Source organism: Harpia harpyja, chromosome Z (genome assembly GCF_026419915.1).
Source record: "Harpia harpyja isolate bHarHar1 chromosome Z, bHarHar1 primary haplotype, whole genome shotgun sequence".
Lineage (NCBI taxonomy): Eukaryota > Metazoa > Chordata > Aves > Accipitriformes > Accipitridae > Harpia > Harpia harpyja.
Genome location: NC_068969.1, coordinates 93206177 through 93221828, shown reverse-complemented (window position 1 = coordinate 93221828; position 15652 = coordinate 93206177). Strand labels below are relative to the sequence as shown.

Here is a 15652-nt window from a genome sequence, read left to right as displayed (position 1 = left end):
TTTGCCGTTGCAATGAATTTACTTTTAATCTTCTTTCTCAACAATTTGCCAGTAGTATTTGCAGTAGTAGATATTTTTAGTAGTATCTATGTGGGAGTAATTTTTTACATAAATGTACAGTGATAATCAAATTGGGGACTTAATTTAGTTACATATATGTAATTTTGCTGAAACTTTTGCAAATGCAACCTGCTATAGGATACATATATTTCAGTCCTCTTGCCTTTATATTTTAGTTAAAATTTAAAAAAAAAACAAATCTGCATTAGCAAAACTGCAAAGGAGGTGAAAAATAAAGAACATCTCTGTATGAAATATTTTTAACTTTCCAAAGGATGACTGCTCTTGAACAGCAAGTTTCTAAGTATACCTGCTGTATATTTTTTTTTTTTACACTTTTTACAGATTGTATAGTTAAAGAAATCAGATTTAGGAAGAATCTTGATCTTATCCTGGCAATATGTTCATGTAGAGAGTTTTTATTTAAAAGTTTAGCTACGTTTTAAAAGCAGGCTAAGGTGGCTACATTAAATAGCAATACTACAACAATAATTTTGTTGAGACCTTTACATCAGGTATACTTAAAGTTCTATAATACTTTGTTACAGTTTTGTGTTTGTGATATGTAAATATTTCTGTGGTTATGGGTTTTTCAAGTTGAGAAATGAACTATTTCCGTATGATAAATCTTTGTGACAGAATGGCATAGGAAATTTACATTCTGCCACTATGACTTCTGTTTTTCCTTTAGTATAAGTGCACTAGTTCTCTGTCTGTATTTCTTTTCCAAATTAAACCCCAGTTTTTCAGTTCCATTATAGCAGTTCAGACGCATAGCATGGGTCTTTATACCAGCAATTTAAAGAGCAGCTAGACTGAGTATTTGATGTGTATTATTACATTAAACTTGAATTAACCCTTCCAGTCATAATGGAAGAAGTGACAACTGCTTCAGTCCAATATTTCTCATTAGTTACTGCAAGAAAATTACTAATTTAGACACAGCCTGTATCTCCCAGCCAGGAGAGGTTGAAAATGTTTCCCTAGTAGCCTCTGTGTAGCTCTACACATAAGAAATTCATTAATTGTATATCCAATTTCTTAGGGTTAGCTGAAGGAAGAGTAGAATATGAAACAAAGTCACAAAGTTATGAACCTTTCTATCACCAAAAGCAGTCTTCAAGTTCACAGAATTAGCCTATTAGAAGTGTAGTACAGTCAGTTCTGGCTAAAGTCAACAATGTGTGGGTGTGCATGTATATGTATATGTGTATGTGTGTACATATATATATAGTTTAGCATATGAATGGAGGTTTGCTTCTACTGCATTCAACTGAGAAATTTGACTGCATACACATGCTGTGAAGAAAAACTACAAACTGTGTTGCAATTTTCCCTGTCATCAAAGCAAAACACCAACTGGTGCCTAATGCAGTGTTTGGTTGGTCTCGGGTTCAGAAGTCCAAGCCCAAAACAACCATTCAAATCTGAGCATGCTTAAACAAACAAGTCTGTTTTGTCACAGATTTGTAACTTAGGATGCAGGTAGGGTAGAAAGCCTAGGAAGTCCTTTCCAGTTATGTCCTAGATTGACAGCAGTGATATTACCATGAACTGGATTTTTATTAGGGTATTCTTTCAGCATGGTTAGAGTGTTGGGTTTTTTTTGAGAAGTTGGGGGGAGGACGTTCCCCTCCAGCAGTTGCTAACCAGATGGCAAGTACTGCTTGCAATGCTGGGCTACGTTGACCTCTGCTCTGTTTCAAGGTGACTGTTCTATTCTTAGGTTATTCGTAGGCGCAGCAGATTGCTGCTTTCAAATTCATCCAGAAGTGAGCAAATGTCTAGAGGAAAAATAAATACTGTTTTCAGCTTTCTATTTTAAGTATAGTTCTTACTACTTAATCAAAATCAAGGTTTTTGTCCTTACAGCGTACTCAGTTAAGCACCTTCAGGAAACTCTGGTCTGTTCACTAAGCTCCTTTTTGAGTCAGGGAGCTTAATGCCCTATTTTATGTTGTATGAGGGCTGTTAGTGGGTCATATGTAGAACTCTTGTCTTTACAATCCTGTCTGTATTTGAACCAAACTCAGTTTCTGCATTTCATTTAACAAAGAGATAGTCTTGTCACTGCTGTCCTGATGCAGAAAATTCCACTGGGGGTGGTACATTGCTTGAATGTCAAGACTGCTTTGACCTTATCTTGGCCAAGCAGTTGATTGGGGGATTTAGAGGTTATTTATCTTGCAACCAAGGATTTCCTGAAAGAAAGGTCAAACTGCCTAACAGAAATATCAAAATGGATTAAGAAGCTGACTAGAAAGAGAACGTGGAAGGAAATCCAAGATGAATTTAAAGGTTGTTTTTACCATGCAGAAGACCACAGGTGTTCCTCTGATGAGGCTTTCTATATGAAATGGTTTGATACATTGCCAGTATTAGAAATTCAGCATATTAACTTGTGTGGACTGATCCTACCTTTCTTCTATAACTTCCTGTGTACTTCCGTATATGATGATAACATGTACCCTAATGAATCCAATGAAGTGCTTTAAAATCTTTGGGATGAAAGAAAACAAATATATTCAAACAAGTGCAGAAGAGCAGGCAAGATCTAGTTTGTTTGCTGCTTTACCAAAGCAAACCCCTATGAGTAAGTGAATTTAAGATAGCATGCAGATTTTTGCACAAAATGTATTTGTATTCTTACAGAAAGAATATTTCAAATTTGTAGATTTTTTTTTTTTAATTCAGCAATATAAATAAGTTCAGAGATTGCTTTTGTCATAAAATAGAGTATATTGTGATAATTTATTACGCCTTTCTGTTACAGATTAACAAAACTGCAGATACTGGAACTTAGAGAAAACCAGTTAAAAATATTGCCAAAGTAAGTATGGATGACATTTATTTAAACTACTTTGGAGCATTTTTTCTGTAGTTATACTAATAATGTAGTGCATATTGAGAAGTATATCACAGCTTAAGATGTATAGCTAAGTAACTGGACTAAGTTCTCACAAGGAACTTTCCCTTCCTACTGCTGAAATTTTATCTCCCTTCAGAGTGACTGGTCTGCCTATTTTGCGATTTGCCTATTCAGAGATTTTTTATTTTATTTTTTCTGTCCCTGTCCAGCTCTGTGGACTTCTGATCCACCTGTTGAGCTTTTAAGTCAGCATGCTGGGGATGCTTCTGACATCATTCTGACATGTCTGATGCTTCTTGCACGCAGTATTGTTCGGCTACCCAGAAGCCTTTCTGGGTACGGTTCCTGATGGCTGAGTGTCTGAGACTTAGGCATTGGTAATTAAGATCATTAGCTCTAAATCAAATGTGGAGTTTGAGGTGCTTGCTCAGAGTGACTGAGGCAATGTGATTCGCATGACTTGAATGCTTTTTTTTAGTTTCATATACTTCAGGGCTGAGGAAAGTAACAACTCGTTACTGTGTTGCATGGATTATGTTAAGCCATACCTTTTCTACAGTGCAACAGGCTTGTTTAACATAATGGCAGCGTGTTCCTCAGACCTGTTTTCTGTAATAGTAAAATAGTTCTGGAAATTCTTACAGCATTTTTTTTAACAGTAAATCCAGTTGTAACTCTCTCTTAAAATCTAGCATCTTTCTAAACCCAGCCTTGCAATTCTCACTCATTTCATCAAACAAGCCCAGGGTAATGGTGTTGCAGTTCCTGCTGTTTCTGTGAGCTAGAGCAATGCTCTGAATTTTCTGACTTGGACCCTGGAGGTCTAAGTGGGTTAGCAGAGGTATGAAAGGTTGGTGAAGAGAGAAATAGAGATCTCAAAGATGGGATGTGAATAACCAGCTGTAGAGTCCTGAATATGTTGTGGTGTACTGTAAAAGGGGTCCTCCTCTGGCGACAGAAATTGGTAGAGAGACGTACTTGTTTTGGTGGATGTAAGATGTTTTGGTGGAGAAGAGGAGGAGCTAACAATTGAATATTCGCTCTGTCCAGCTCATATGCTAGCGGAGACTTGCACGCAGCAGGCTGAAGTGTGAATTGCCAGCCCTTCAAGTACAACAGCCAATTTTCTTAGTGACTGTAGCTAATTATATGCTTAAGACATGACCAAGGGGTATGTCCTGTTCAAATTCCCTTTTTGTGTGCCTGGATGCTGTACAGTGGTGTCTGTTGTATAAAGATGCCAGAACTCATATCTGGAATGAAATGTATGGCATCAGGAAGTTTGAATTTAAATCTTCCAAGTGTGAAGCATTCTATCATTCTTGTGATATAAATACTTTCTATTCTCCTTTGCTCTTTCTGCTATCAGTAGTTCTCAGTAGAAGAAAATTAGAGGACATGTAATTTGGGGTAGTAGCTCTGTAAATTAAGTTACTCTTGACTGAGGAAAAAGTAGCTATAATTAAAACTTACAGCTAATACAGATTTTGTTTATAAAATTACTCTGACCTTAATTGTCATAATTAACACTAATAACATAAATTACATGTGATATTTTAAAAAGAGTAGTTTACAGAGGTCTCTTGTAGTGATAAGAGACATTTAAACAAATGCTGTCATGTATTTAAGCCAAACACAACTTCTATTGAAGTTGCTGGGAATTTTTTTGTTGACTTCAGTGTTTTCAGGGTTTCATCTTTGCTGGAAAATTAAACAGCAGCTGTCATAAAGATGTCCTCTGCAGCACCTCCATAATGATCTACAGTACATGCTGAGCTGCCACCTTTATTATTCTGTTCTGGTACTCCTGTTGTTCAGTTAAGGGAGATTAAAACTATTGAGACTACACTTTTTTTTTTCTTTTTTTTAACACATTAATATACATTTTGCTACAGTGAGGCACTGGAAATATACATTGTTTATGTATGATATACACAGGGGAGAAATATTCATTGTGGTGTCTATAGTATGTAAGAGGTGAATCTGCCTTTTAGGATAATACAACTGTGCACCAGTTGACCTGGTCAACGAAGGCGTCCATGGCCTGGCTTTAATGGTTATGTTAGAACAGAAGCTGATGTGAAATTTGAACTTACACAGTTTTCCAAACCTGAGTGTGTGTTTTGAAAGGAACATACTATACAGCTTTAAACAGTGTAGAAAATCCAATGGGGTTTTTTTGAAGCTAATAAGAAGTAGCAGTACATGTTAATACTTTTGCTATAGAATACAACTACCTTTTTTCCCTGTCACTCTCACCTTTTCAATATTTTTGTAATTCCAGTGAATTCTTCTGTATTTGTGATGAGAAATGTATTCAGATAAATTTCTACAAAATCAGCTAGTCCTCTTGCTGTGTTAAACATGCACATAATTTGTAACACTAAAGCGTGACGCACGTGGAAGACTGCTAATCAAAATGGGTAATTAATGCCAACACACTAAATCAACCTTGCTTTGTGCCAAATGCATCATTTTGCTTGGAACTTATCCATAGTCAGAGACTGCAAAACTGGTAGTATGATAACGCAAACCAGCTCAGTGAAAATATTTCTACTGAAAGGAAAGCAAAAATACACAGAGGCTATTTTAGAGGCGTTTATCTGATAGGTAGCTGAAGGTTGGGAAAATGGTCCAATGGAAACAAGAAAAGTTTATTTTTTTATTCTTTTTTTAAGCTTCTGTCTGTTACCTAATTGTCAATAAAAAGAGTACACTTTCTAGAAAGAAGCAAGTTATTTGAGAGTGTAATTACGATGATTCAGAGCGCAATCTTGCTCTCATACACCTCTTGAATTGTATGCTATCTGAAGTAAGCTGTAGCGTTAACCTTAGGGAGGCTGACTATTTGCAACATCAGAATCTGAGGCCTAATTTAGACTACTTGATCCCTTAGTGTTGGATTGATTTGACAGCAAGTTCAATAATATGAATTATGAAACAGATTCTTCAGTTTATGGAACAGATTATATAGTGCCATAGCAAAGATAGAAAAAGGTATAGCTTGGTGATCTAGTAGATTTTTGTTTCCAATCCTGTATTCCTCTTCCTTTAGCATTGAATTTTCCTGTTACTTTAACATTATTGGAAGCTTTGTTTGCGTTTTGTCTGAAGGTATAGTTGCTCTACAAACAATACAGAAGAGCAAAAAGGTATTAGTCCTAGAATAGCTGAAAGTGTTATAGATTAGGCCGGCAGTGGGTAAAGGGAGGAAAGTAACTGAGGCCCTGGTCTTGCAAACACTTTTGTGTATGTTTTACAGTTGAGTGGATGTGTTTGCTAGCTTACAGACATTTTGACAAGGAAAAAAAAGGGCCCAAATCAGTGAAGTTACTTTGTTATACTGTCAGTGTTACATAACATTAATTTTGCAGATACTTGAGAGAGATTTGCAGGTATTTGCTCTGGTTCCAAGTGGTAAGACCAGGACCCTTGATGAAAAACTCTAGCAGTATTTTTATTTTATTTTATTTTTAGTAATACTGAAGATTAAGGCAAGAATGGCAACTTGGGTTGCCTTAGAGCCATTAAGGATGTAGCGCTGGCAGGATGGGAAGGGAGCACCTAGATCTTGGGTTGGACTGGAGTGGAATTTGTGTATCTCGTGTAATTTGGCAGTGGGGAGGAGAGGAGCTTTATTGCTTGGATTCTGTGAATCTGGTGTGAGCTGTGTAAACGGTTTGGCCTCAGAGTTGAATGGTGTACAGGAGGAAGGAAAAAAAGTCACGCAGACCTTGGAGTGTGTTGGTCTGGGAGATAGATTTTTTTTTTTGTGTGTGTGTGTGTGTGTGTGACTGTGTATTTTCACCAAACCATTAAAATAAAAAGAGAAGAGTTCATGTTGAACTGAAAGAAAAAATTCCATTCATCTCAAGCCACAGCAAAAAAACCCTGTCCAACTTTGTTTCAATTTAGCCTCATCAAAATTCATTCATATTTCTGGTATTACCTGGGGTTTTTTTCCTTCACTTTTAAAATCTGTAGTTATTTCTAAGCTGAAAATTCAGTTCAAATAAAAATTAAGGCACTGTCTCAAAACTGTTGAAATGAAAGGATTATAAAAATGTTAAAATAAGCCATTTTTTTCAAATAATCATTTAGTGAAACTAATGTATCAAATTCAATCCCACATAGCTGTGATCTCCCTTAATCTACTTTTTGAGGCTGAAGTTTAGATCATCAGTGGAGTTTTGGACTGCTTGCTCTCTCTAGTAGCCCACAGTCTAGCTAACATAGCTTGGGAACAGAAGAAATCTAAAACCTTTTTAAATTGAAGCCATCAGTAAAAGTACAACATGGTGTTGCCCACGAAGTTTTGGAAAGCTGCAGAAGGTTATGCTAGATCCTTTAAGTGAGTCTTTAGTGTGCTTCTGCTAGATGCATTGGGGCAAACTTGTTGGCAACATATGGCGCGAAAATTGGTATTAGCATGGTCTCATAAAGCTTTGAGAAATTCAGCTTACACAGTATTTCAGAGGGACTTAGATAATTTGTTAGAATTGGAAAATTAATCTTAGCAGTTGGTTTACTGATAATCCTCCTGTTCATTAGCCTCGACAAATGAGGGAAAACGATTCTCAGATTCTTCTGGAAGTAGCCTTTTTATGTATTTTTTTCTTTTTCTTCTTTGAGACAGTGGGAATGTGAGTTAAAGGCTTTCCCCTAAAGCCTGTGTGTACCATGTGTGCAATGCAAAAAATGGCTTCTCCTTTTGTCTTGATCATGTCTTTACCTACTTATGCTAAATTCCTAGTTTGTCCCCAGCATAATTACTATAATGTAGTGAAAATCATATCTATAGACAAATGTTGAGTGTAATCCTTTTTGGAGAGTATTTAATGAATAATATTAATAATCACATTAACTTCCTTTCAATAAATAAGACATTTTTCAATAGAATGTAATTTTTGAACTGTATAATCAGAACAACTGTAATACTTGGTGTACTTGAAGAACAACTGAAGCTTTGAATAGCTGCATAGAGCATCTTGTGCTCATGCAGATGTTTATTAAAGGTGTTAGTGTTCATACATATATTCTGATAATATAAAAGACTCTACCGTTTAGAAGCTATTATATTTAGTTTTTCCAGAATTTTAGTGTGTGTACGTAGTTTGTATTTGAAAGTTTTAGATATTATTAATTGTTCTATGGAAATCTATTATTAAGTAAATACAGAGCATAATGTCGTATGAGGGATCCACAGCCCCTTTGTAAATATTTCTAGGTAGTACTGCTGTTGACTGGAGTACCGATTGTGTAGCCCATGATGTGCAGTGGTAGATAATCTCTGTGGGGTCCCCAAAGTAAACTTAAATGGAGCAAAATTGTTGCTAAAACAGAGCTTGAAATAATGGATTTTTACTTTATTTCAGTCATTGCTTTAATCTTTGCCATAAATTAGCTTAAAGAGTATTGATGTGTCACAAAATCCAATTTAGTAATCTGATTTGTTGTAGGACTAGAGAAAGAATTAGGATTCCAGACCATATCATATGGAAGCAACTTTGTCAGCAGCCTGGAGAGGGAGAAAGGTGCTGTTGGTTACTGTGATTCAACAGTGATCTTTTCTGGTTTAGCTGATCATTAGGCACAGGAAAACGTGTAGTTAACCAGCCTTGGCTGCTGAGACTTACTGTGACTGTAGGTGAAAAGCTGAAGCACTCAAAAGAAGAGTAACTTCACTGAATTACTCTTTATCATAAAGATTACTCTGGTGGTCTTTAGTTTTTGTAAAGTGGTTTTGGGTGGGGTTTTTTTTTTGGTAAAGTTTTTGTTAGCTAATCTGTAGATGAGTTGCAGTGTATTCTTTGTGTGACAGTCAACAGTTGGCACAATCATTAATATGTGCCTGGTTGAACAGTGTGTGAAAATTTGACCTTATTTAGATATCAGTCCAGATACAGAACAGTATCATTAGTTAATACTGATTAAAATAATACATTTGTATGAATACAGGAAGATTGGATGTAACTGATGTTTTCTTAAATCTAATTCCTTATTAATCCCCTTCCTGTGCAGAACCATGTCCAGACTGACTCAGCTGGAGAGACTGGACTTAGGAAGTAATGAATTCACAGAAGTGGTGAGTTTTGCCTTAGAAACAGAGCTTTGTATCTTTTATAAATCTCTTTATCCTTTAATCCATTCTTATCAATATGAAAATGTAAACATCAACTTAAGAGTTCTGCTACTGAGCAAATATTATGTATACCTTATACTACTTTATGGAGCCTGTTATAAAAATTATGTGCATATTCTGATGAATATGAGTATGTTTTTCCTCAATTTGAAAATAACACTCTGTGGTATAGTGTGGTTACTGTATTTGTAAAAAATTAATGGTAATACTTGTTTGAGTTATAAACATAATCATTTGGCTTATAATAAATTCTAAACACTGATTATGGTGTATTTAATGTTGCAAGTTCTGTATAATCTCTGCATAATCTGCTGCTTGTTACTCTCTACAAACTATTTAGATCCAAGGGAAACTAATAATTTTAAGTTTGAATATTGTTCAAAATGGTATTTACAGTTGAGGTGCTCAGATTTTTCCTTCAGCATGGATCGACTTGTTTCCTGTTCATGGTCTCGCAGACAACTACATCTTATATTACAATCACTTAACATCTCACTGCTTCTACAATTAATTTCCTGGATAAAGAAACTGAAATAGAAGTATAGCAGAACATACTGACCTGCCATGTAATGAAGTCAAGCCTTTGTGTGCCACATGCAGAGCACAGAGCTGAACACTTGGCTAGTTTTATGGTTTGGCAGATAGGGAAGTGCATTTAAGGAATTGTTCATTAGTATTATTACACTTCTAGCCATTACCATTACTGCCATATTCTCATTACAGGGTAGATATTCTTGTGGGAGCCTTCAACTAATGTGCCCAGGCCCATGTTAAGCCATAACAGCAAGGAGCTAAGTATAGGCTGCAGAATTACCGGTTTGGGTATATTTTTGGCTGATTGGTTCTGGTTCATCTCTCCCAGCCTTTTAGCTACAAGAGTCAACTTCTGCTAACTTACTTCATTAAGATCTTTTGGTAAAAGCACAAAAAGATTTGAAACCGCTTTTTGGATAAAGATCTGCCTGAAAGGTAGTCTTCAGTTAAGATTTTCTCTTAGAAAATGAATTATTGGGAGTCAGGACTGCAATTTATGCAGGAACTCTGTATATTTACAGTATAACAAAACTGAGTTCTGCATTTAACTGAACTTGGTTGTAATTGTAAGGTGCAGTAGCACCTGTTTTGTGTTACTTTCTTGGGAGGGAAGTTTAAATAGGAAAGCATATGCAACATGGATGTTTACCAAGAAGTGGTCTTTCCCTGATACATAAGATACTTCCAACAACAAGTTGTAATGGAAGCACAATCCTACACTTTTCTTTATGGATGGAGTGGCTTGCTTCTATCATCCAGACGCACCCTTTGCTAGAAAATTAAAATTTGTTTCCCTTTTCCCCAAAGTCACAAAATCATTGTGCTTTTTGAAAAACAGGTCTTCTGAGTTGGTGGAATTTAAGGGTTTTTAGACCTCCTCCATGAAGGAGGAAATTATACACATAACATTTATTTATTTTGTGCTCCAGTTAAAAAAAAATACTTTCTGTAAAAAAACCCCCACACTTTCTGTAAGGATTATTTAGTGCTGTGATCAAGTTCTTAAAACATTTTTGTTTATCTAGTATATATTGACAGTTCAGAAAGTGAATTATCTGGGTTTTCTTTGATGACCCAGTGAAAAAAGTGTATGTGACAGCTATAATAAGATGTTACTTAAAGATGCAATAGATGAATCACCGGAGTTGTTTTTGCCTGTCACTATTTTTTTAATGACGTTTTTAAAAAACGGCTTCCCTTTGCAGCCTGAAGTACTTGAACAACTGAGTGGGTTAAAGGAATTTTGGATGGATGGTAATAGACTAACACTTATTCCAGGGGTAAGTTCTTTTACTGTTTTAAACATACAGTATTTTAATTTACAGTGGTCTTTGCCTTATCAGCAATCATATATGTTAAAGTTGCTGTGTAATTTTAATGTTACTTAAAGCCAAAAGGCTAAATACCACTTAAATGCTTAACTAGTCCACTTAGAAATTGTCATTGATCATAAGAGCTGGGTACACAGCTTTTCTTTCATTGATAGTTATATACCTCTCATCTAAAAATTATGTTCAGATTCAGAAAAGGGGTGAAAATCCTAGATCGAATCCTGGATCAAATTTAGTGTTGACTGGTCCTTACAAAAAGGGATTATTTTGTGTTAGATAGCAAGCAGGAATTTACAGGATAAGTATGTTGTGCGTGTTTTTACTGGTCGCAGCTATAAAGCAAGCAATGCCTGTTCAGGTGCCGTGTATACAGGGAGCATAGGCAGTTCGTGAGAAAATGTTCTCTTGACTTTGTCTGAGTTCCTGACATCTCTCAGAATTACATGGGGTCTAGGCTGACCTGTTATTGCAGTACTTGTGAACCTGTGCTTATGTTGTAGTAAAACTAGTACATGAGTACTTGAAATTTGGGAAGCAGCTGGTCTGTTTTCAGACTTAAAGTCACTAGCTGTCTTCTGACGCGAGGCTTTCTTGCCTGATCAATAGTCTTCTCAATTGTCTTTCCTCACTTCAGCTAATTCTTCCTTGAAGAGTTGAGTGGATGTATTAATCATTTCTACTTTACATTAAAAGTAAAACTGTATTTGTGAAAGTGACTGCATCTTCCCTGTGAAGATTTTAGTAGAGTAGTGTGCACAAATCTTCAAGCTTATTCTTGGTTCATCTGGAAAGGTAATACAAGCTTATATTTTGGCTTGTTTCTTCGGTTTAGTACAATTGGGGATTCATTTTTGTTGTTTTTAGCTAAAGTAGTGTCGTGGTTTAACCCCAGCCAGCAACTAAACACCACGCAGCCGCTCACTCACTCCCCCCCACCCAGTGGGATGGGGGAGAAAATCGGGAAAAGAAGCAAAACCCGTGGGTTGAGATAAGAACGGTTTAATAGAACAGAAAAGAAGAAACTAATAATGATAATGACAACACTAATAAAATGACAACAGCAATAATGAAAGGATTGGAATGTACAAATGATGCGCAGTGCAATTGCTCACCACCCGCCGACCGACACCCAGCCAGTCCCCGAGCGGCGAATCCCTGCCCCCCCCTTCCCCGTTCCTATACTGGATGGGACGTCCCATGGTATGGAATACCCCGTTGGCCAGTTTGGGTCAGGTGCCCTGGCTGTGTCCTGTGCCAACTTCTTGTGCCCCTCCAGCTTTCTCACTGGCTGGGCATGAGAAGCTGAAAAATCCTTGACATTAGTCTGAACACTACTGAGCAACAACTGAAAACATCAGTGTTATCAACATTCTTCGCTCTGAACTCAAAACATAGCACTGTACCAGCTACTAGGAAGACAGTTAACTCTATCCCAGCTAAAACCAGGACAAGTAGGATGCAGTTTTATACAAAATGCAAAAATAAGCATTAAAAGACTTTACTGGAGCCTAATGATGTCCTTACGTTATCTATCTCTGTCAGAAGTCTGTTCTAAAGCTTCAGTTACTTGATTCACAGTCACTGATCAAACCATTGAATTTGCAGCAGACTGACTTAGAGACCTGCATAATTACTGTGGTGTGTATGTTGAAAACATCAACTGTGCATATCTGCACAAATTATGTCATTATAAAGCGTGGGTATTTTGCATAAAATTGTATTTCAGCATTATGAATAGGTTTTCTCTTTTCCTCTGGCATTACACTTGAGAGACAGTTTGTTGTCAAATCTGCTGGATTTTTTGGTTTGAACTTGCACTTTGTAGAACATGTTATTTTCTCTTGGTTTTAGTTCATAGGCACTTTGAAACAACTGACCTACTTGGATGTTTCTAAAAACAACATTGAAGTAGTTGAAGAAGGTATTTCAGGTTGTGAAAGCCTACAAGACCTACTGTTATCCAGTAATTCACTTCAGCAACTGCCAGAGTCTATTGGTTTGTATTTTCAGTTAATTCGTGTTCTTAAAAGCTTATAGTTTAGACACAGAACACTTAAAAATAGCCAAATGGCATTTTAGATCTAAGTTTCAATTGATTAGAAGTGCCAGTTTTGGATAAAGCTGTAATGCATAGCTGAATAATAAAATTTATATTTGTTTTGGAGCATTTGTGACTTTATACAGTAGTTTGTGAATGGATGAGAAACTGTTGACTGTAACAGAGTGGAAAAAATAATAATTTTTTTTTTTCTCTCCCACTTCCCCCTGTCCTGTCCCCACACCCCTCCCCCACCATGGCTGGCACATGGTAAGCTGCCAAACGAGTTCAGTAAGCTCGCCTGCTTATTTTGTTAGGTATATAGCACTACAGGCACGCTAGAGAATAAAGGTGTACAGAAGATGTGTTTGCTTGTCCATAGTTTTTTTTTTTTCCCCTTAATTTAGAATTAAAACTAAACTTAATGAACTCAAATGTCCTTTTTGATTTACTTGCTCGTTTTAATACAGGTTCTCTGAAGAAGGTAACAACACTTAAAATTGATGAAAACCAGTTAATTTATTTGCCAGACTCCATAGGAGGGTAGGTATTTCACCTGAATAAAAGGTTGAATTGCCTTTCTGCACACTTTTCTGTAACAATGGCTCCTCTTTTGAATGTTTTTACACCTACTTGATTTAATTTCTTCTACATGTTAACGCCTTAATAAAATTGAAAGCAAGTGTTTTTATATCTTACTTCTAGTTTGCAGCCTGTATGTTCTTTATGTACTATTTAATATCAAAAGACATATGTTCTTCACTTATTAATGCAGCCACCAATCTATAAAAGAAAAATTGAATGTGAAAGAAAACAAGATGTTTAAAAAGGCAGTCAGCTGCCTGAAATGGGTTTTTGGCAGCAGCGTAGCTGTGGCTGTGGTAAATATTGCAAATGATTGAACCACTATCAAAAAAACTCGTAAAGAGTGAATCTGAACACACACATTTATCTTTTTTCTACTGTAAGGAGAATTTTCACCTGTTCATCAGCAGGTTTTTTTAATGTGTAATTTGGTATTCAGCAATTTAAATTAAAACTTGCAAATGATGGCAAAAATAATTGGTTCAGAATTAAGTGCTATACAAATGAAGGGTGTTTGTTCCAATTTCTTTTCTCCTATTATAGTTAATGCAGGTTATCTTTTGTTGTCAGAATTACAAAATACTTATTCACTCCTAGATTCTTAGGTTCACTGTCTCTAACTCTTGAAATTCTTTTCTTGTTCAGAAACTGCACTCAACTCCTCTTTGGCTATGATCTGTCCCATTCTGAATGTTTTCAGTGCCTTGTGCTATCACATTTTCATGTAGTACACAAATGTGTGATGTTGCTGATCCCCCTGTTTTCACTGGATGCTCTCTTCTGAGGACAGTGTAAAGGAGATTTAAAAAAAAACAAAAACAAAAAACAAACAAACCCACAACACCAAAACAAAAACAACACCAAAAGACCCACAGTCAACCAACAAAGAAAAAAAACCACCAAAACACATTTTAGGCAATTAGTAAAGGATTTTTCTTGGATTTGAATTCCCTTGGGTTTCAGAGTTTTATTTTGAATTAAATTTGAGATTTGTAAATAATTTGTAATTAATAGTGGTCTTAACTTCATTTAAACTTGAAGTATTCAATTAATATTGGATGAATTAACCTGTATAGAGAAGTAATTTTTTTTTTTTTTAAGGTTAATATCAGTAGAAGAACTGGACTGTAGTTTCAATGAGATTGAAACATTGCCTTCCTCTATTGGGCAGCTCTCTAATATAAGGACATTTGCTGCAGATCATAACTTTTTAACACAGCTGCCATCAGAGGTATGTATTTAATTACAAAACTGTAAAATGAATTTTTTAACGTATTTTAAAATATATAGTCTGTACAACTTTTGGATAACAAGTTAATAATTCTTGAGTAGATTTTCTTCTCGTATGTTTTTAAAGGAGGATGTATACAAATATACAAGTTTTCAAATAATGAAATTCTGAATTTTCTTAAGCACGAAGTAGAAATTTGTTGCTAACGTATTGAAACTAAAAGAAGGTTTAATATGTAAGAATAAATCTAATTATACTCTACAGGCAAAAATAGCTGTAATATCAATTGATTTAAAACAGTAAAAATTTGCATATTTAGAGTTGTTAAGATGAATTAATTCTTCGGGTTTGTTTTTTTTTTTTTCAGATTGGAAACTGGAAGCATGTAACAGTGTTGTTTCTGCATTCTAATAAGCTTGAATTTCTCCCTGAAGAAATGGGTGATATGCAGAAATTAAAAGTCATCAATCTGAGTGACAATAGGTTTGTGAATGCATTTATTCAAGTAAAAGTTGTATAAAATGCAGTAATAATGTAGAGGTATTGTTATGAATATATTATGGTATCTTTCCTTATCTCGTGCACAGCATACTAGCTGACTGAGATGCATGTGTTTAATGTATTACTGCTGTATTCTGGATCTTGCAGTTCCTTTGTATTAAGCTGTCTTTATTTTAATGACATGGCACACGCATTGAAGCACGGCTTCAACACATTCACGATTGTTAGCATGTATTTTTCTGGGGAGTTAGTTTGGTTATTTTCATAAAACTTTTGATTCTTACTTAAAAGTTAATAGCTTCCTGTATTGCATATGGAGGACACAAAACAGTATCACAGTATAGTGTAAAACACTTGAGTG

General features: G+C 35.6%; 1 protein-coding gene across 16 annotated transcripts in view; it reads left to right on the top strand.

Moving 5' to 3' along the window:
• ERBIN (erbb2 interacting protein) overlaps window positions 1-15652 on the top strand; it is a 134831-nt gene that overhangs the window by 81469 nt on the left and 37710 nt on the right. For all 16 annotated transcript variants that reach the window (XM_052775707.1, XM_052775713.1, XM_052775711.1 and 13 more), the window contains 7 exons: window positions 2834-2890; window positions 8951-9014; window positions 10811-10885; window positions 12788-12932; window positions 13445-13517; window positions 14661-14790; window positions 15158-15273. In XM_052775707.1, coding sequence (XP_052631667.1) covers window positions 2834-2890; window positions 8951-9014; window positions 10811-10885; window positions 12788-12932; window positions 13445-13517; window positions 14661-14790; window positions 15158-15273 — 660 coding nt within the window. The remainder of the gene's footprint in view (window positions 1-2833; window positions 2891-8950; window positions 9015-10810; window positions 10886-12787; window positions 12933-13444; window positions 13518-14660; window positions 14791-15157; window positions 15274-15652) is intronic.